General features: G+C 37.0%; 1 protein-coding gene and 1 pseudogene across 6 annotated transcripts in view; both read left to right on the top strand.

Annotated features, from left to right (window-relative positions):
* Nucleotides 1-20,459, top strand: part of KLHL2 (kelch like family member 2) — a 117,594-nt gene that overhangs the window by 80,167 nt on the left and 16,968 nt on the right. For 4 of the 6 annotated variants that reach the window (XM_086703927.1, XM_086703924.1, XM_086703926.1 and 1 more), the window contains exons 6-8: nucleotides 9,203-9,312; nucleotides 15,675-15,791; nucleotides 17,007-17,156. In XM_086703927.1, coding sequence (XP_086560053.1) covers nucleotides 9,203-9,312; nucleotides 15,675-15,791; nucleotides 17,007-17,156 — 377 coding nt within the window. The remainder of the gene's footprint in view (nucleotides 1-9,202; nucleotides 9,313-15,674; nucleotides 15,792-17,006; nucleotides 17,157-20,459) is intronic. The other 2 variants (XM_086703925.1, XM_086703928.1) reach the window with 2 other exon arrangements.
* On the top strand, nucleotides 2,619-4,430 carry LOC112858202 (hsc70-interacting protein pseudogene; annotated as a pseudogene).

The raw sequence follows: 20,459 nt of genomic DNA, 5'->3' as shown, positions 1-20,459 counted from the left end.
GAGCGCACTATCGGAGGGTAGGGTGGGCAAAGAGAGAGAGAGAGAGACACAGAATCTGAAGCAGACTCTAGGCTCCGAGCTGTCAGCACAGAGCCTGATGCAAGGCTCTAACTCACGAACTACAAGATCATGACCTGAGTCAAAGTCGGACACTCAACTAACTGACTGAGCCACCCAGGCACCCCTGTCAGCATTACTAAGGCAGGTCTAGTGATGGTGAATTACCTTAGCTTTTTTATCTGGGAAAGTATTTCTCCTACATTTATGAAGGACAACTTTGCCAAATATTCTTGGTTGGCAGGGTTTTTTTTGTTTGTTTTCTCTCAGCACCTTGAATAGATCATCCCACTCTCTCCTAGCCCATACGATTTTTGCTGAGAAATCTCCTTGATAGCCTTATGGGAACTCCCTTGTGTGTTACAAGGTTCCCCCCCTCCCTTTTTTGCTTTTAAGATTATCCTCGGAATCTCTAGCAGGGCTGAAGGAAGGTATTATGCCAGTAAAGATTGGAGGAGATGATTGCTACTTCAGATGTAAAGACAGCAGCACACAATGCCAAGAAACATGAAAAATCAAGATAACGTGACACCACCAAAAGATTATAGCAATCTTCCCATAACCAAACCCAAAAACATTGAGATCTGTGATTTTCCTGGTAAAGAATTCAAAGTAGCTGTTTTAAGAAAACTCAATGAGCTACAAGAAAACACAGATAATTCAGTGATTTCAGGAAAACAATACATGAATAAAATGAAAAGTTTAACAAAAAGAAATCATAAAAAAAAGTTTTGGAGCTAAAGAATTCAGTGAATGAAATGAAAAATGCAGTGGAGAGCAACAACAACAGACTTGATCAAGCAGAAGAAAGAATCCATGAAATTGAAGACAGGAAGTTTGAAACTAGTCTGAGGAGAACAAGGGAAAAAGAATGCAAGAATACATGATCTATGAGAGACCATCAAAAGGACCAACTGGTGAATCACTGTAGTTGAGAAGGAGAAGAAAGGGAGAAGGGGCAGAAAGTTTATTTAAAGAAATAATGGCTGAGAACTACCCGAATCTGGATGAAGATTTGGATATTTAATTTAAGTTCACGAAGCTTTTGTAGGACACCAAACAAAATCAACTTAAAGAAATTTTCTTCAAGACACATTATAATAAAGCAGTCAAAAATCAAAGACAAATCAGTAATCAAAAACTCCCCAAAAGAAAAGTCCATGACCATATGGCTTCACTGATGAATGCTATCAAACATTTAAAGAATTAACACTAATCCTCCAATTCTTCCAAAACATAGAAGAGGAGGGAATATTCCCAAACTCATTTTGCAAGGGTTAAAACTACCAAAGCCAGATAAGGACATTATCTGAGAATACTGTCTGAGAATTTCATTGAGCCCAGGCATTCCTGTTCTTCCAGGCATTCTGAGGAAAGCCACCTGGGAAAGAGCCATAGTGAGCTCCTGATTGTCCTCTGGCTTTTTCCTTCCTCTGGGCTCTCTCATGTTCTTCCAGAGAATGAGAAAGCTATAGCCCGATATCACTGATGAATATAGATGCAAAAGTTCCCATTGAAATATTAGCAAACTTATTTCAACAGCTCATTAGAAGAATCATACATCATGATCAAATGAGATTTATCCAGAGGATTCAAACATAGTTCAACATCTGCAAATCAATACATGTGGTACAACACATGAATAGAATGAAGGATAAAAATTATGTGATCATCTCAGATGCTGAAAAAGTATTTGACAAAATACAGCATCCTTCCATGAGACAAACTCTCAACAAATTAGGTATAGAAGGAGCATACCTTAATATATTAAACCTTAATATAGTAAAGGTCATGTATGACAAACACATAGCTAACATCATACTCAGCAGTGAAAGAGCTGAAAAGTTTTCCTTCAAGATCAGGAACAAGACAAGGATGCCCACTCTTACCACTCCTATTCACCATAGTACTGGAAGTCCTAGCCAAGCAATCAGGCAAGAGAGAGAAATAACAGGCATTGAATTGGAAATGAAGAAGTAAAATTGTCTTTGCAGATGATATGATCTCATATATATAGAAAATCCTAAGATTCCATCAAAAAAAAAAACAACTTAGAACTAATCAACAAATTCAGTGAAGTTATGTGATACAAAATCAACACGCAAACTTGACTTTCTGTATGCTAACAATGAAATATCTGAAAAACAGATAAACAATCCCGTTTGTAATAGCATCAAAAACAACAAAATACTTAGGAATAAATTTAACCAAAGACGTGAAAGATCTGTACATTGAAAACTGCAAGACTTAGATGAAAGAAATTGAAAAAGATACAAATAAATGGAATGACATCCTGTGTTCATGAATCAGAAGAATTAATATTATCAAAATGTCCATACCATCCAAAGCTACCTATAGATTCAGTACAGTCCGTATCAGAATGCCAGTGGTTATTGTTCAACAAATAGAAAAAAAAAATTCCTAAAAATTTTATGGAATCACAAAGGACTCCAAATAGCCAAAGCAATCCTTCTTAAGAAAGAACAGCTTCCTTCCACATGGTCATGCAGAGCTAGTACCCACGCCTGGAATCAGCCACAACCTTAGTCGTGCCCACCGCCTGCCACCTTTGGACCATGGACCCCGCAAAGTGAGGAAGCTTTGGGGCCTTTGTGAAAATGTGTAAGCAGGACCCGAGGGTTCTACACACTGAGGAAATGTGTTTTCCATGAGTGAGTGGAGCACCTGCTACCCATAAAACTAAATGAGAAGACCATATCAAGGAAGAAAACACAGTGAGAAGGCAGAGAAAAACAAAGACAGATGAACCTTCAAGTGAGGAAAATGATCTAGAAATTGACAATGGTGGTGTGATTGAACCGGATACTGATGCCCCTCAAGAAATGGGGGATGAAAATATAGAGATAACTGAGGAAATGATGGATCAGGCAAATGATAGAACAGTGGCTGCCATTGATGCCCTGAATGATGGTGAACTACAGAAAGCCACTGACTTGTTCACAGATGCCATCAAGCTGAATCCTCGCTTGGCTGTTCTGTATACCAAGAGAGCCAGTGTCTTCATCAAATTACAGAAGCCAAATGCTGCCATCCGAGACTGTGATAGAGCTATTGAAATAAATCCTGATTCAGCTCAGCCTTACAAGTGGTGAGGGAAAGCACCACAGACCTCTGGACTACATGATCTTGCCCTTACTTGTAAACTGGATTATGATGAAGATGCTAGTGCAATGCTGAAAGAAATTCAACCAAGGGCCCAGAAAATTGCTGAATATCGAACAAAGTATGAGCAAAAACTGAAAGAGCAAGAGATCAAAGAAAGAATAGAAAGGGTTAAGAAGGCTCTGGAAGAACATGAGAGAGCCCAGAGGGAGGAAGAAGCCAGAGGACAATCAGGAGCTCACTATGGCTCTTTCCCAGATAACTTTCTTCTTAATGCCTGGTAATTTTCCTCAAGGAATGCCTGGAATGGCAGGAATGCCTGGGCTCCATGAAATTCTCAGTGACCCAGAAGCCATGTAGTATCCAGAAGTTATGGTGGCCTTCCAGGATGTGGCCCAGAACCCAGCAAATATGTCTGGATATCAGAGCAACCCAAATGTTATGAATCTCATGGGTAAATCGTCAGCCAAATTTGGAGGTCAGGCATAATGCCCTTCTGACAAATAAAGCCCTTGCTGAAGGAAAAGCAATGTAGACCACCTATTGGATGTTGCAATAATACAAACCCTGGAGGAGAAGGAGTCGGCGTCCCTCTGACCTTCTCATGGAGAAAGCTGGGGTGCTGTGAAGATAATCCCTACCCTTCTGCCTCTCACGCAAGTGAAACATTTTACAGTGGCTTGCCATTAGGGGGTTCATTCAGATAATGATTTCCTACTGGGAATTACAAACTTCAAACACTTTTTCAACCTTAAAAATATTTTAAAACATATTAAAAGCGTGTGTTAACCCCTACGTTTTTCTTTACTAATGATTTCAGTTTTTTCCCTTTGGGTTAATTGGGCAAGGAAGATATTTTTCAGTATGGAAGATTGACTGCTCAGCTTGTGTGAAATAGAGGTTTATTAGCAGGAGGCAAATATAACATTTAAATAGATGCAGTTTGAGTTGGATGTATGATTACTGAGGCATTTTGACTTGTCTTTTTAAGTGCTTTATTTTTTAAACATGATTTATTTCAATGAAACCATTGGGACCACCAGTATTGCAGTAGGACCTGGGTAGGGGCCGGAAGTACTGGCAGAACAGCAGCAACCTTGCTCCTTTTATGTGGCGTTGCCCTTGTGCAGGTGCATTTACGCTTACACTGGTGAGGGCATGATTTTTATAATGCTGCAGTAGGGTTGGATTTCTTAGTTGTGTTCTTGTCTGATACAGAAAATAAATGTTTCACATTATTTCCACACAGGGGAATACTTTTCTTTTTAGATTTCTGTGTTTAGAATGACCTTTCCTGGTCAGAAAATGCCCATCTCTTGGTGTGCTCTCTACTTGTTGTCACCTCCCCTCCCCTGCCGCCCACCCTTACTCTTTTTTGGGGTTAAAAGTAGTCCTTTTTTTTGGTGGCATCATCACCGCTATCATCATTCACAGCATAATTATGCAAGCATAGGTAATGCTGGGTTTAATTTAATATGTAATACATATAGTGATTACGTAAGCAGTTGTAATTTCTTACTTGACCAAAAGATTTCATAGTTATGTGTTAGGTTTCCCCCTCAGTGAAATGTTACCATATCAAAAGATGTTGGAAAGAGGGATTTCCTTTGTTTTTTTTGTTTTTCAATATATGAAATTTATTGTCAAATTGGTTTCCATACAACACCCAGTGCTCATCCCAAAAGGTGCCCTCCTCAATACCCATCACCCACCCCCCATCAACCCTCAGTTTGTTCTCAGTTTTTAAGAGTCTTTTAAGCTTTGGCTGTCTAAGAGGGATTCCCTTTGGTGTTTAGTCTTCTACTTAGGAAATATCTGTTATAGTTGGAGTTTATCTTCCATTATTCATCTTCATATTTTGGAGAGCGTGAGGTTTGAATTCATTGATATACATAGAAGGGAACCAAACTTGTGGTCCAGCATGAATTATAAAATTGATGAGTTCCATGGTTCTTCAATGTGGAGTTGATGGTATTATGAGTCATTGTGCTCCTATTCAGCTCTTAAATATTACACCATACCTCCGTCTCTCCTGTTTCTCCCTCCTTCTCCTCCAAGAATAAAGAAATGATAGATTTTCTGTTGCACATTTCACCTCTTACATTTATTAAGAGTAAGTCCAGGCGCAGTACCAGGAATTGCTAAGTTTCCTCCTATCTTTCAATTTAAAGTGCTGATGTTTAAAAACAGTTTCAAGGGATAAAAGCCTCTGTACTTTGCTTATTTGAAGAGACAGTGATAGGAGCAGTGAATAAAATTCCATGGAATACATTTCTGAAATAGCACATTTCTGAAGTCATAAGTAAGTTGATTCAGGTTCTCACCCTTTGCTGTGCACAAGCAGATAGAAATGCATCTGTTGTATAAGTGAGAAAAGGCTGTCTGCTAACATGCTTTTTAAACCCTTTAAAAATACTCAGCATATAAACTTGCATTTGGGCTTGTCAGTGTTTTTTTGTTGTTGTTAATGTGTGTTCTCTCTAAAAATTTCTAATGTGTGCTGTGAATAACTCAAGAAGACCGGTTCCTTTTGGGGCTCCTTATTTAATTTACTTAATTATATATTAGCTAAGTACATTCTAACATTTCAAATATTACTGTAAAGGGGTAAAAGTAAAATCTGTGGTCTTCTGAAAATGTGTCCTGTGCTTTTAATTTCCACAAATACGAAGTACCTTCATTTTCATAGAAACTCAGTATCATTTCTAAACCAGAAGTGTTTTTTTTTCTTATGCTAGCAATGCTGAAAGAAAGAAAAGTAAAGGAGTTTTTTTTCTGCTTAAAAATATACAGTTATTGGATTTCTAGCTACATTAAAAATAAACTATGGTTTCAGACTGGAAAAAAAGAACAAAAATGGAGGCATCACACTTTCTCATTTCAAACTATATTACAAAAGTATAATAATCAAAAGAGGGCAGTACTGGCATAAAAATCGATATTTAGGCCAATGGAACAGAATTGAGAGCCCCAAAATAACATGGTCGATTAATCTATGACAAAGGAGGCAAGAATATACATTAGGGAAAAGATAGTCTTTTTGATAAATGGTGCTGGGAAAACTGGACAGTTACATGCAAAAGAGTGTAACTGGAATTTCATTAAGCCATACACAAAAGTAAACTCAAAATGGATTAAAGAACTAAATGTAAGGCCTGAAACTGTAAAACTCCTAAAAGAAAACATAAACAATAATCTCTTTGACATCAGCTTTCACAACGTTTTTCTGGATATGTCTTCTCAGACAAGGAGAAACAAAAGCAAAAATGAAATACCAGAATTACATCAAACTAAAAACATTTACACAGTGAGAGAAACCATAAAAAAAAAAAAAAAAAAAAAGAATGGCAACCTACTGAATGGGAGAAGATGTTGGCAAATACTGTATCCTATAAAGGGTTAATATGAAAAACATATAAAGAACTCATGGAACACCTGGGGGCTCAGTCAGTTAAATGTCTGACTTCTGACTGCAGCTCAGGTTATGATCTCGCAGTTTGTGAGTTCGAGCCCAGTGTCAGGTTCTGCGTTGATGGTGCAGACCCTGCTTAGGATTATCTCTCTTCCTCTCTCTCTGCCCCTTCCCTGCTTGCTTGCTCTCTCTCTCTCTTTTTCTCTCTCTGTCTCTCAAAATAAATAAATAAACAAAAAAAATAACTCCTACAACTCTGTAACAAAAAAACCAAATAATCTGTTTTAAAAATGGACAGAGGACCTGAATAGGCAGTTTTCCAAAGAAGGCATACAGATAGCCAACGGACACATAAAAAGGTGCTTGTTCGACATCACTAATCATCAGGGAAATACAAATCAAAACCATGAAGAGATAACGTCTCACACCGGTCACAATGACTAGTATTAAAAAGAAAAGAAATGAAACGCAAATGTTGGCAAGGATGTGGAGAAAAGGTGTTTTGAGTGCACGCTGGTGGGGATGTAAACAGTTGCAGCCACTGTGGAAAACAGTAGGGAGGTTTCTGAAAAATTAAAGATAGAAATGTTTGATCCAGTAATTCCACTGCTGGATATTTACCTAAAGAAAACGAACCACTAATTTGAAAAAATATATGCAACCTTAGGTTTATTGTGGCAAAACAAAACGATATGCCCCCCCCCCGATGTTTATTGCAGCACTATTTACAATAGCCAAGATATGGAAGCAGCCCAAGTATCTATTGATACATGAATGGATAAAGAACAAGTAGTATATGGATACAATGAATGTGACTCAGCCATGGAAAAGAATGAAATCTTGCCATTTGCAATAATATGGATGGACCTTTCTCAGACAGAGAAAAACAAAAACCATATGATTTCACTTAACATACAGAATCTAAAAAACACAAAATCCACACACATAAGTCTGGAAACAGTCTCTTGAATACAGAGAACAAACTGGTGGTTGCCAGAGGTAAAAAGATAGATGGATGGGTGAAATAGTTGAAGGCGATTAAGAGATACAAACTTGCAGTTACAAAATAAATAAGTCATAGGGATGAAAAGTTCAAATTGGAAATATACTCAGTAATAGTGTAATAACTGCATGATGACAGATGGTAACTATACTTGGTGAGTACTGCATAATGTATAGAATTGTTGAATCACTGTGTTATACACCTGGAACTAATATTAATATTGTTAACTCTAATAATAAATTAAAAAGATAAAATAAACTTTTTCCAACAGAAAAAAATTGTGTGTCAGATTTTTGTAAATCCACATCATTTTATAATTATCCTAGAGCTGCTTATCATTTTTAAAGTGATTTTGTAAGGAATCTTTTGTAAAGTGAATAGTTATAGGGTTTATGTAAATCCAGATTTTGAAGTGTTTCTGAAAGGGAAGCCAACTAATCGTTTCTGTGGTATGTTGAAATACATTTGAGATAAGTCTTTATTTCACCTAAGGAAGCCTTTTAACAAAATTACTATTAGAATATGGTTAATTGTGAAGACCTAGAAAATACCTAGGTTTACCTTAGAACTTAGGGATTACAATACACTTAAGAGCTATATTATTAAATCCTTACTCTCTACTGTGCCACAATGCTAGATGCTTAGTTCATTTAATCCTCACAGCAGTCTTATTACGTAAGGTATTATTATTCTCCTTTTATAGATGAGGAAACCAAGGCTTAGAGAAATGACATAACTTGCCCAAGGTTTTCCAAGTTAGTACATGACAGAGCTCTGATTTAACCTTGGTGTGTCTGACTCCAAAGTGCCACATTTCCTTGTGAGCTCATGTCTTATAAATGAGAGCTGGAGTTTCAGGAAAGGTTACTTTGTAGATGATTTATTCTTAAAGTTGTAAAGTCATTGATTATACTAATAGTTTTTTTTTGCCCCCTTTGGAGAAGTGGGAATATTTTATCATTGAAATCAAAGAAAGGTTTTTTTAGTATTTTAAGAATTACTAATTTTACTAGTTTTTGGAAAGGGGTTGAAAGTAAAAAATAGTGTGATTTCATCCCCAGATAAACTGTCATAGAATCCAGAGTTATCTATATTATAAATCAATTCTGGTTTTTAAATGATGGTCATATTTTCAAACTGGCATTTAAAATTTCTTTGTTTAAAGTTTTCAAGTAAAGCAGGTTTCCATCCTTCCTCCATTATGTTCTGGAACCCTCTAATGTTTTACATAATACATTCAAATGTGTTAGTATATAATGCCATATATTTTTCTGATTCATGTAATCAAAAGGTTTTACTGATTTAAATACTGGTAGTCTTATTACTGTGTAAGGAATACATGTTTAAAATACCAACATAAAACACAAGTGATTCAGCTGAGGATGTGATAAGGCAGCCTTTCTGCTCATGCTTCTGCTTTGTTATTCAAGTAGAGACCACTTCCCCAGGTGAGTTTGTTTGGGCTTTGTTAGTTCTTGCTTTGAAGAAGTAAGTTGTTCTTCTCATTCTTAGGTTAGATTTAGAAAAACCTCTTCTTTTTTAAAGCAGCTTGAAGCTGGATAATGGAATGTTGGTGTTAATGGATTTTATTTTTAACCTCCAAACAGAGCAGCATTTTGCAGATGTTGTCCTTAGTGAAGAATTTCTCAATCTTGGCATTGAACAAGTGTGCAGCTTAATCTCAAGTGACAAACTTACCATTTCTTCAGAAGAGAAGGTAAGGAAACATTTTTTTTCCTAGTATATAGTGATGTAATATTTTTCCTTTATTTCACTTTGCTTTGTAACTTTGTAATCCTATATGTGTAGTGATAGCCAGTGACCTTTGATCTGTAAGGTATTAAAAACTCAGTCAACTTGTTGATTATCTGTGCAAATTGGTGTGTTTCTTCACTCCATAGGAAGTTCCCTAAATTGCTAGACATTAGAGTTTTGTACTTGACCCCACAGCAAGAGCTTGAACACATTAAACTGAAATAAGCCCTTATGGGTGCTAGGTTTCTTCCCACAGCTAGATGTCTGTAAAAATTGTGATCTAAATGCAGTATTTCTCAGACCAAAGTAATTTCACCATCATGTGTGTTGGTGGAAGTTACCAGGGCTAATAAAGTTTAGCTTGTTCTAGACTGAACATTCGTGACCATGCTCTTTAGATTGATCTCCTACTACTTATACTCTGCCCAGCCCAGTGCGCCCCTCCTCCCTTCCAGAGCACTGTGCAACTGCTTTGTCTGGTTGTAGCCTCCCATTTCTCCACATTTTGAGCTACCTATGTCAGCCACCTGTACCTTTCCTATTGATGAAGAATCTTCTCTTAGTGAGTTTTATTCTTTGGATGGGTGTTGTATCCTATGGGAATCGGCACAAAACCTTGTGAACATACTGAGTTTGAAGGAAGTGAAACTTTCTTTCTTTCGATGCTTTACATTTAAAACGTTTTTTAAAGGGGTGCCTAGGGGCTCAGTCGGTTGAGCATCTGACTTCAGCTCAGGTCATGATCTCACAGATTGTGAGTTCAAGCGCTCCACTGGGCTCTGTGCTGACAGCTCAGAGCCTGGAGACTGCTTCTGATTCTGTGTCCCTCTCTGGCTCTGCCTCTCTACCGCTCATGCTCTGTCTCTCTCTCTCTCAAGAATAAATAAAACATTTTAAAAAAAAGATTTAAACTTTTTTTTTAAGTTTATTTATTTTGAGAGAGAGAGAGCACATGCGCATGAGCAGGGGAGGGGCAGAGAGAGGGAGAGAGAGAATTCCAAGCAGACTCCGCACTGTCAGTGCAGAGTCTGATGCAGGATTCAAACTCTCGAACTGTGAGACCATGACCTGAGCCGAAATCAAGAGTCAGGTGCTTAACAAACTCAGCCACCCAGGCGCCCCCCTTGATGCTTTACATTTAAAGTTGTATGAAATTTAGCTTTATTCCTCAAGGATATTCATCCTGCCTGGGCACCAAAAGACGTATTTACTATACCATATGAAAAAACTTGCAGTAAATGGTTGTTAGATGTATAATCTTAGCACTTTAGAAATACAGGGGAGAGGAAAACATCACTATTCAGACGCATACAGATGCATATTGAGTGCCTACTTTGTACCAGACACTGTCACGGAGTCCCAGATACGGCAATACTAACAAAATAGAACTCTTTACTCCACTGGAGGGACAACCAGCGGGGTAAATGGATGACTACAGAATGCTGTAGAGGGTACTTAGGAACATTACATCATTCCAGGGATGAGAACAAGATCAGCTTGTTCTCAAAGTTATGATCCAAGTTTTTAAAAATGTTTATGAGTTTTCCAGGGAAGTCGGGATGGGTGGGAATGGGAAGGGCATTCCAGGAAGAGGTACAATACATAAATGTAAAAAAGGCATGAAAGAATAATTGTATTAGGTTGGTTCTTTGTGATTAGAGTTTGGAATATGTATGGCAGAATGCTGGGAAATAAGATGGGAAGATGACATAAAATATCTTCTCAGCCATATTAAAGAAACTTGACGTCATCCTTGTAACAAAAAGCCTTTAAAGGGTTTTAAATGGTAGGAGAATGCCATGGTAATACCTATATTATAGAAATGTCGTGAAGGTTGTTTTGATTTTCCACGGCTGCATAACGAGCCACTGCAAAGTGTAGTGACACAAAACAATAACCATTTTATTATGCTCACAATTCTGTGGGCAGAATTCATTCAGGGCATATAGGAACAGTCTGTAGTGTCTGGGGCTTCAGCTGGCTTGGCTTGAGTATCTGGAGATACCAGCATGATACCAAATTAGCCGTATAGCTGGGATTTTAGTCCGTCTGGACATCCATCCAGAATATCCACGATGGCTTCTTCATTCACTTATCTGGCTCCTGGGCTGAAGTTTGGTTGGTATCTCCCTTTCCTCTGACCTCTTTCTCCCTCCCCTTCCCTACCCTCCTTCTCTGTGGCTAGCTTGGTTTCCTCATAGCATGGTGATTGATCTTAAGTAATCAGACTTATTTTTTTTTAATGTTTATTTATTTTGAGAAAGAGAGAGAGAGAGAGAGAGAGCATTAGTGAACAGGGGAGGGACAGGGAGAGAGGGAGAGGGAGAATTCCAAGCAGACTCCATGCTGTCAGTGCAGAGCCTGATGTGGGGCTTGAACTCAAAGGACCATGAGATCATGACCTGAGCTGAAATCAAGAGTTGGCTACTTAACTGACTGAGCCATCCAGGTGCCCCTCAAGTAATCAGACTTCTTACATGACATCTGGCTTCCCCTGAAATGAGCATTTCAAGAGACCATAATGAAAGAGAAAAGCTTCTTATGACCCAGCTTCAGAAGTCACACAGTGCTGCATCTGCAATTTTTTTTTTTTTTTTTTTTTTTTTTTGTTACACAGGGACAGCTTAGATTCCCTGTGGGAGGTTTACTGCATAAGATGTGGATACTGAGAGAGGTGCTTTATTAGGGGACCAGTTTGGAGACCACCTGTCACAGTGGTGATATGCTGAATGAACAAAACCCCAGAAATGGGGTGAGGGACAGATAGGATGTTGAAGTCAAACCAGTAAGTAGTTGGATCTGATTCAGGATGGTAGAAACAGGTGAAGAGAAAGCAGAGCTGAGAAATAGTAGATAGAATTTACAAGATCCTCTATTTCTAGCAGCCAACACATAGAGGTACTTGGTAGGTGCTTGCTGACCGAATAAATTAGGGAGGCATGTTCATTATAATGTAGATTATTTTTAATTTCTCTCTCTTTTCCTGTATCAAAATAAATATTTTTTGTTCCTGGTAATCAACTTAACTATCATCATCAAGCATTTCCTACAACACTTTAAAAATTATTCATTATGGGGGCGCCTGGGTGGCGCAGTCGGTTAAGCGTCCGACTTCAGCCAGGTCACGATCTCGCGGTCCGTGAGTTCGAGCCCCGCGTCAGGCTCTGGGCTGATGGCTCAGAGCCTGGAGCCTGTTTCCGATTCTGTGTCTCCCTCTCTCTCTGCCCCTCCCCCGTTCATGCTCTGTCTCTCTCTGTCCCAAAATAATAAATAAATGTTGAAAAAAAAATTAAAAAAAAAATTATTCATTATGTGTTCATCAGTCTGGAAGGAAATTATGTAGTCAATTATTGTCTTCATATTAGCTTATTAGCTTTCTCATAGGTATATGTTGTTAATTTGTAATGACCTTATTTCATTTTTTGAAAAAATTCAAATATTAGATTTTAATATATTCCATTGTGAGAAAAGAAAGTTCATCTATTTTGCAGACCCTCAGTTTAGAAGTGTATGGTCCACATCTATTTGTAAATCTAAAGAAACGCTAAAAATAGTTGTTTATAAGGGTATATGATTTTCATCCCACAACATCACTTTGCTTTAATATTTTGGGTGCTTTATTCCAAAGAGACTTGAAATTTATTTTTTTAATTTAGTTTTTAATTTACATCCAAATTAGTTAGCATATAGTGCAACAATGATTTCAGGAGTAGATTCCTTAATGCCCCTTACCCATTTAGCCCATCCTCCCCCTCCAACAACCTCTCCACAGTAACCCTTTGTTTGTTCTCTATATTTAAGAGTCTCTTATATTTTGTCCCCCTCCCTGTTTTTATATTATTTTTGCTTCCCTTCCCTTATGTTCATCTGTTTTGTATCTTAAATTCCTCATATGAATGAAGCCTTATGATAATTGTCTTTCTGTGACTAATTTTGCTTAGCATAATACCCTCTAGTTCCATCCATGTAGTTACAAATGGCAAAATTTCCTTCTTTTTGATTGCCGAGTAATACTCCATAGTATATATATACCACATCTTCTTTATCCATTCATCCATCGATGGACATTTGGGCTCTTTCCAAACTTTTGACTACTGTCGATAGCACTGCTATAAACATTGGGGTGCATGTGCCCCTTCAAAACAGCATACCTGTATCCCTTGGAAAAATACCTAGTAGTGCAATTGCTGGGTCATAGGGTAGTTCTATTTTTAATTTTTTGAGGAACCCCCATACTGTTTTCCAGAGTGCCTATACCGGTTTGCATTCCCACCAGCAATGCAAAAGAGGTCCTCTTTCTCAGCATCCTTGCCAACATCTGTCATTGCCTCAGTTGTTAAATATTTGCCATTCTGACAGGTGTGAGGTGGTATCTCATTGTTTTGATTTGTATTTTCCTGATGAAGAGTGATGTTGAGCATTTCTTCATGTGTCAGTTGGCCATCTGGATGTCTTCTTTGGAGAAGTGTCTATTCGTGTCTTTTACACATGTCTTCACTGGATTATTTGTTTTGTGGGTATTGAGTTTGATAAATTCTTTACAGAGTTTGGATGCTAACCCTTTATCTGATATGTCATTTGCAAATATCTTCTCCTATTCTGTCGGTTGGTTGCCTTTTAGTTTTGCTGATTGTTTCCTTTGCTGTGCAGAAGCTTTTTATTTTGACGAGGTCCCAATAGTTCATTTTTGCTTTTGTTTCCCTTGCCTCTGGAGACATGTTGAGTAAGAAGTTCCTGTGGCCAAGGTCAAAGAGGTTTTGCCTGCTCTCTCCTTGAGGGTTTTGATGGCTTCCTATTTTGTGTTTGGGTATTTCATCCATTTTGAGTTTATTTTTGTGTATGGTGGAAGAAAGTGGTCCAGGTTCATTCTTCTGCATATCGCTGTCCAGTTTTCCCAGTACCATTTGCTGAAGAGACAGTCTTTATTCCATTGGATATTCTTTCCTGCTTTGTCAAAGATTAGTTGGCCATACGTTTGTGGGTCCATTTCTGGGTTTTCTATTCTGTTCCATTGATCTGAGTGTGTTTTTATGCCAGTACCCTACTGACTTGATGATTACAGCTTTGTAATACATCTTGAAGGGTTGTGATGCCTCCAGCTTTGGTTTTCTTTTTCAAGATTGCTTTGGCTATTCGGGGTCTTTTCTGGTTCCATTTAAATGTTAGGATTGTTTGTTCTAGCTCTGTGAAGAATGCTGATGTTATTTTGATAGGAATTGCAAGAGACTTGAGATTTAAATCAAGTAAATAGAACCAAATTCAATTTAGAAAAGTCATCAACAGTGAATTAGATCACGTATCATCTGATTATCACAGCTACCACTTAAGTTCAAGAAGATTAGATAATGTATTTGGTTAAGTGCTTAGTTAATACCAAATGAAAAATACTAGATACATAAAAGTACTAAAAGTACTTACAACATTAATAATAGAACTACCATATGATCCAACAATGCCACTTCTGGGTATATAGCCAAAGCAAATGAAAACAGAATCTTGAAGAGACATCTGCACTCACATGTGCATTGATTTATTGCAGCATTATTCATAATAGCCAAGATTTGGAAACAGCCTATTGTCCCTCAGTGGATGAATGCATAAGGAAGTATCACACACACACACACATATACAGGAATATTATTCAACCATGAGAAAAGAGGAAATACTGCCATTTGTGACAACATGTGTGGACCTTGAAGGTATTATGCTAATTGAAATAAGACAGAGAAAGACAAATACTGTATGGTATCATTTATATGTGGAATCTAAATAAACTGAACTCACAAAAACATAGTAGAGTGGTGGTAGATGGGGTTGAGGATGAGAGACATGGGGAGATGTTGGTCAAAGAGGTACAAACTTCTTGTTATAAGATGAATAAGTTCTGGAGAATGTATAGGATGGTGATTATAGTTAATAAAACTGCATTATATACTTGAAAGTTGCTAAGAGAATAGATCTTGAATGTTCACAACACAAAAAAAGAAGTAATTATGTGACATGATGGAGGGGTTAGCTAGAGCTTTGATGGCAATCATTTCACAATGTAGAAGTCTATCAATGAACACTTTAAACTTATACAATGTTATCTGTCAATTATATTTCAATAAAGCAGGGGAAAAAAGTACTTCTGTCAAATGAAAAAAAAAAGAAATAGATTGGATAACTTTTTAAGTACTGAGCCACCCAGGTGCCCCTGAGCCATGTATTAAACTTGAATGTCTTAGCAAGAATTGTATACAAAATGTAATTTCATCATACTTTATTCAGATGCCTTGGTACATAACTCATTACTTATTTTCTTTTCCCCACATTTTCTGCAAGGTATTTGAAGCAGTAATAGCTTGGGTAAACCATGACAAGGATGTAAGGCAGGAATTTATGGCACGGCTGATGGAACATGTGCGGTTACCTTTGCTTCCTCGGGAATATTTAGTTCAGGTAAAAGCATATTCACAACACCTGAATACACATAGCACTTTGTCACTGGGCTGACAGCATGGAGATCTCTGTTACACGGTGATAACATCTGCAGAATGCAGACCACAGGGCGCAGGACAGAGAATGATAAAGGCACCTGCAGTCCTCGGCAGCTGCTCCTTTACTTAGACCACTCCCCATTCTTGGAATTTACTTCTCCCCACTTCTGATGTGGGCAAGCAGATACTAGAACTTATTGAGGCAGTATTTATGGTAATTTACACATAAATAAATGCACTTGTGGCTCTGTGTCCCTGCTCTGCATCTTCTGTGCTTTCCCTTTGATAGCTTCTTCTGATTGCCCTGCAGAAATGGAGTTTTGACATGCGACCCAAATACCATTGAATTCGACTTCATAGTATTATAGTGGCATGCATTGGGTTTCTGTCTTTGTTTCTAAGGTGAGGAAAACCAGCCTATTTGAAATAAGTAGAAATAAATGGATCTTTAGCAGTCTTTGAACAACTTTGAATTTATTTTTTTATTGTTAGTATCCTACTTGGAACATTTCAACATTTTTATAATTGGAGCCATCCAAGGAAACCTTCTTTATTAAGAGATTCAATCTGAGCATTTTAGGATTTCTTGAAGCCTCATTATTTATTGTGGTCTGTATAATCATTGATACTCCACTATTAAGAAAATGAACAAGAAAAACCTGTCCTGCATTTGAGGTCAGGAATAGCAGGTACAAGATTTAGTTGTGGTGTAGGCACATTGTTATAGAATATTTTGAGTCCCTCTTCTGGATATTTTATTTGCCTTTTTGTGTTTGAAAAATTGTCTTTAGCTTATTAGTATTGCCTACTCTACCTGAAGAACTCATTGTCTAAATTCTTTTCTTACTCTTTGGCTTGATGTTTAAAGATAAGAAATAGGCAAATATAGTATGATCTAAAGGTTATTCTGTAGCCGATGTTGAGGTATATAATTTTGATTGTAGTTCTTCTCTTTGTTGCATACGTATGTTTTTGTCTGCACACCAGATACTTGAGCATTTTTGGGCTTCATTTATTTTTCTCTTGGTGATATTTATAAACGTTCCTTTGTAAGGGAAAGAACTGAACCAGAGAGGATAGTTACTGCTTTTTTCCCTCTTCTTTACTCTGTTGCTTTGTCTGTTTTATCATGAAATAGTTGTTCCCCTCATGGGGTGTGTCTTCTCTCTTCTTACAGAGGGTTGAAGAGGAGGCATTGGTCAAGAATAGCAGTGCCTGCAAAGATTACCTCATTGAAGCTATGAAGTATCATTTGCTGCCGACAGAGCAGCGTATATTAATGAAGAGTGTCCGGACCCGACTGAGGACACCCATGAACCTTCCCAAAGTAGGATCTATTGTTCACACTTATTATTTCATCTGAAAGGCCCATAGTGAGGCTGTTAATACTTTTACTCGTCTGAATTTTTATGTGCCTGGGAATTCACTGTAGTGTATATAACTCAACTTCCCTGTTGGGTTTGTCTGTAGAGGGTGGGGATTGTTTGGTTCATTTAATCTTTATAAACCGCATGATGTCACTGTTCTGGAACAGAAGGCAACTGATATTTTTCCCTTCTGAGTCTCATTAGCTTCAGTTAGAGTAGAAAGGAAAATCAGAGTAGGTAAAAAGATTTCTCTGGAAGCTGTGTATATAGATAATAATTGTAGTTTCGCAGAATTACATATTAGAGTTAAAGCTGATGAATAGCCTGTTCAGTACATTTCCTTCCTATTCCCTGTTGTATACTCTTTGACGGTGCACTCACACTTGCTATGTAGCCATCAGTGCAAGGTTCACCATATGTCCTCCCAGATCTCCAGTGTTCATATTTCCCTTGTGTCAAGGTTCATATTCTACCTTTATCTTTTTAGTTGAAGCCATGTATGTTTCACTGATTTAATTTTCCTTTCAGAAAAAACCCTCATTTCTGTCTCTGTTTGCAATTTCTTGTACTCATTTTTCATCTTCACAGTACTGGAAGACCAGCACTTTATGTGTCATTTTGTGTAGGGTCTAATCAGAATGATCCATAATGTAATGCTTTTATTTATGTATTTTTTAGCTCTTGTATGCATTTGGGGCAATGATCGATTAAGAAATAAGAATCTGTTACCCATTGTTTTTTTTTTTTATATCATCTTTAGTTACCACTCTATCCTTGCCATTAAATTATGTCTTTTAAATTCTTTCACTTAATGTTTTTTAGTGTTTTTTTCAAGTTTTATTTTTGGAATCTACATTTTTAATTGCTTCACATCTTTATCAGTACTGTTTTTCTGTTCTGCCCAGTGTTAACATCAGTTCTCAATTTAGAACCAACTGTGTATTTTGCCAGTATGCTATTTACTCCTTTTTCTAGATCATTAGTAAACATTTTAATCTAGAATGAACCTCTCAGCACTCTCCCTGGTGATACCTTGCTAGAAATACCCACTCACTGACATAGTCCATTTGCAGAAAATTTCAGTCCATATGATTATGTTTATTATCTAAACAGAGATAATTTATCTCAGCCAAAAATAAGTAATTTGGCCTGTAATGTCCAGTGAGATTCAGGATCAAATAGACTCAAATTTGGCATGATTTTTTTTTTTTTTTTAACATCCCTCTGTGTGTTACTCATCATTTTGTCGTCTCCTAGAGTTTGGATGCTTTTCTCAAAATATTCTAAATTTTTACTCAGAACTATTATCACTTAGAAGGTATTTACAAGGCATTCACTTCCTACCCTGTTTTGAGAATTGGTATTTGCCGTTTTTAAATTTTCTGATCTCTCCTCAGTTCTCCAAGATTTTTCAAAAATAATTGTAAGTGGCTCAGTAAGTACATTAGCTAGTTCCCTTAACATCTTAGTATGCATGCCATCCGGGTCTGCTGATTTTATAAATGTTTACATTTTCCAAATACCCTTTTACCTGCTTTTATAAATAGCCATCTTTATAAATCTTCATCACTTCATATTTGTCCATATTATTTGGTGTCAGTTTTTGTTCTTAAAAATTATAATAAGCGTTCATAGTCTTAGCCCATTTAAATTACTATTTTATGCTAGTTTTGTCAGCTTCCTTCTGGTTTGTTTTATCTTTAATACTTTTTTAAACATTTCATATTTGTATATCCCCTCTTCTGGCATCTTTAGCATTGCTATCTTTATCCTGCAAAGACCTTTAGAGTGAAAACTAACTCTCTTCTGATTTCTGAAATAAACATGTCACTTTTGGAAACTTTCTAAAGAGTTCTTGGTAAAATCTTACCAGGTATTTTATTTTCTCTTTTGTAGAGTTGTGATTATCTGTTCAGTTTATATTGTTTCTGGGCTTTTCTGGCTATGGCTTTGGAATGGCCCTTCCAATCTATTATACTTTTGGATTCCTCAATTCTTTAGCTTTTTTTTTTTTTTTTTTGTGGTTGGTATACTGTCCATGAAGGTTCTGTTTCATTGTGCTTTCTCAGGTGGCTAGGGAGGAGGGGCAGCAGACATGGCAAATGGTAGTGAACGCCACTGTTGCTTTGACCTTGCATTTGCATGATCCCTTCTCAAAATTTACTTATCTACATATATTTTTGAAAAAGTGCTTATGTTGGATGCTCTTTCAGCGTTTTCAAGTGGTTATATTCAAGATTAATTCTGAGTAGGTAAGAATGAAGCAAAGATTGATTTCTCATGCCTACATATTTCATAGTAATGATAAGTAAAATCAGACAAAATGCGGTAGTGGTTCTAAGGAAACTTTTGTAATGTTTTGGCAATATGTCTACCATGACAGTGACTTAGTAATTTTTATATTAGGCTCTGATATATACATACAAATTTGCATGAATGATTCTTTTTATATCTCAGACATTAGTTTTGCATCTCCAGTAAACAGTATTGGGATTTTGTAAGGTGCTCTTGCCTTTGGACATCATAGTGACAAACTATGTGTGTTTGCTACTATACTTTGTGGCTTCTTTTTCACTTTGGAATCTGTTTTTTTTAACAAATGCTATCATTAGTTCTGTGTATCTATTTTTCTGTATTTTACCCAGCATATGTGTTGAGATTTCCAACTGGAAAATTATGAAACTGGAGTTTTCAGGAGGCAATTTCTAACTAATACTTAATAGGTGAAGAAAAAAAATGAAGTTTTAACCGATCTACATTTTAGGATGGTCACTTGAATTTTTTTAACTCCCTACCCCTTGCCTTCCTTAAATATGTCACATTTAATTTTTCCATACCAAAAGTGTTCCCAGTTTTCTATTTCTTTGCAGTAGCATAATTAGTTTGGTGTTTCTCAAATGATATCAAATGTCTTTTACAAATAACTGGAGTGTTAGAGTCATGAGCACCTCTTTTGATGGTTAGTAGCATAGTGGTTATTAGTGCAGTCTCTTGATGGTCATACAAATATCCTTGCTCTCTTGTGTTCCCATTATACATTCTTTGTCCCTGTTCTCTCTGATTCCTGGAGTCCCAAATCCTCACCCCATTTTACGTGGGTGAGTACAGAACAGATAACACTAGCATTCTCTGTACTCAGTAGTACATTTTCTCTTCCATTCTTATTTTGATATGCAAAAGTGAACTACTGCATGGAAAACATGAGATTCAAAGTTTAGGAATCATGAAATCTAATAAACCCATATTGTTTCTTAAGGTTTTTT

This window comes from Puma concolor, chromosome B1 (assembly GCF_028749965.1).
Source record: "Puma concolor isolate L17-30 chromosome B1, mPumCon1.1.hap2, whole genome shotgun sequence".
Taxonomy (NCBI): Eukaryota; Metazoa; Chordata; class Mammalia; order Carnivora; family Felidae; genus Puma; species Puma concolor.
Note: the sequence above shows the minus strand (reverse complement) of the source record. Positions and strands in the feature narration are given on the sequence as shown.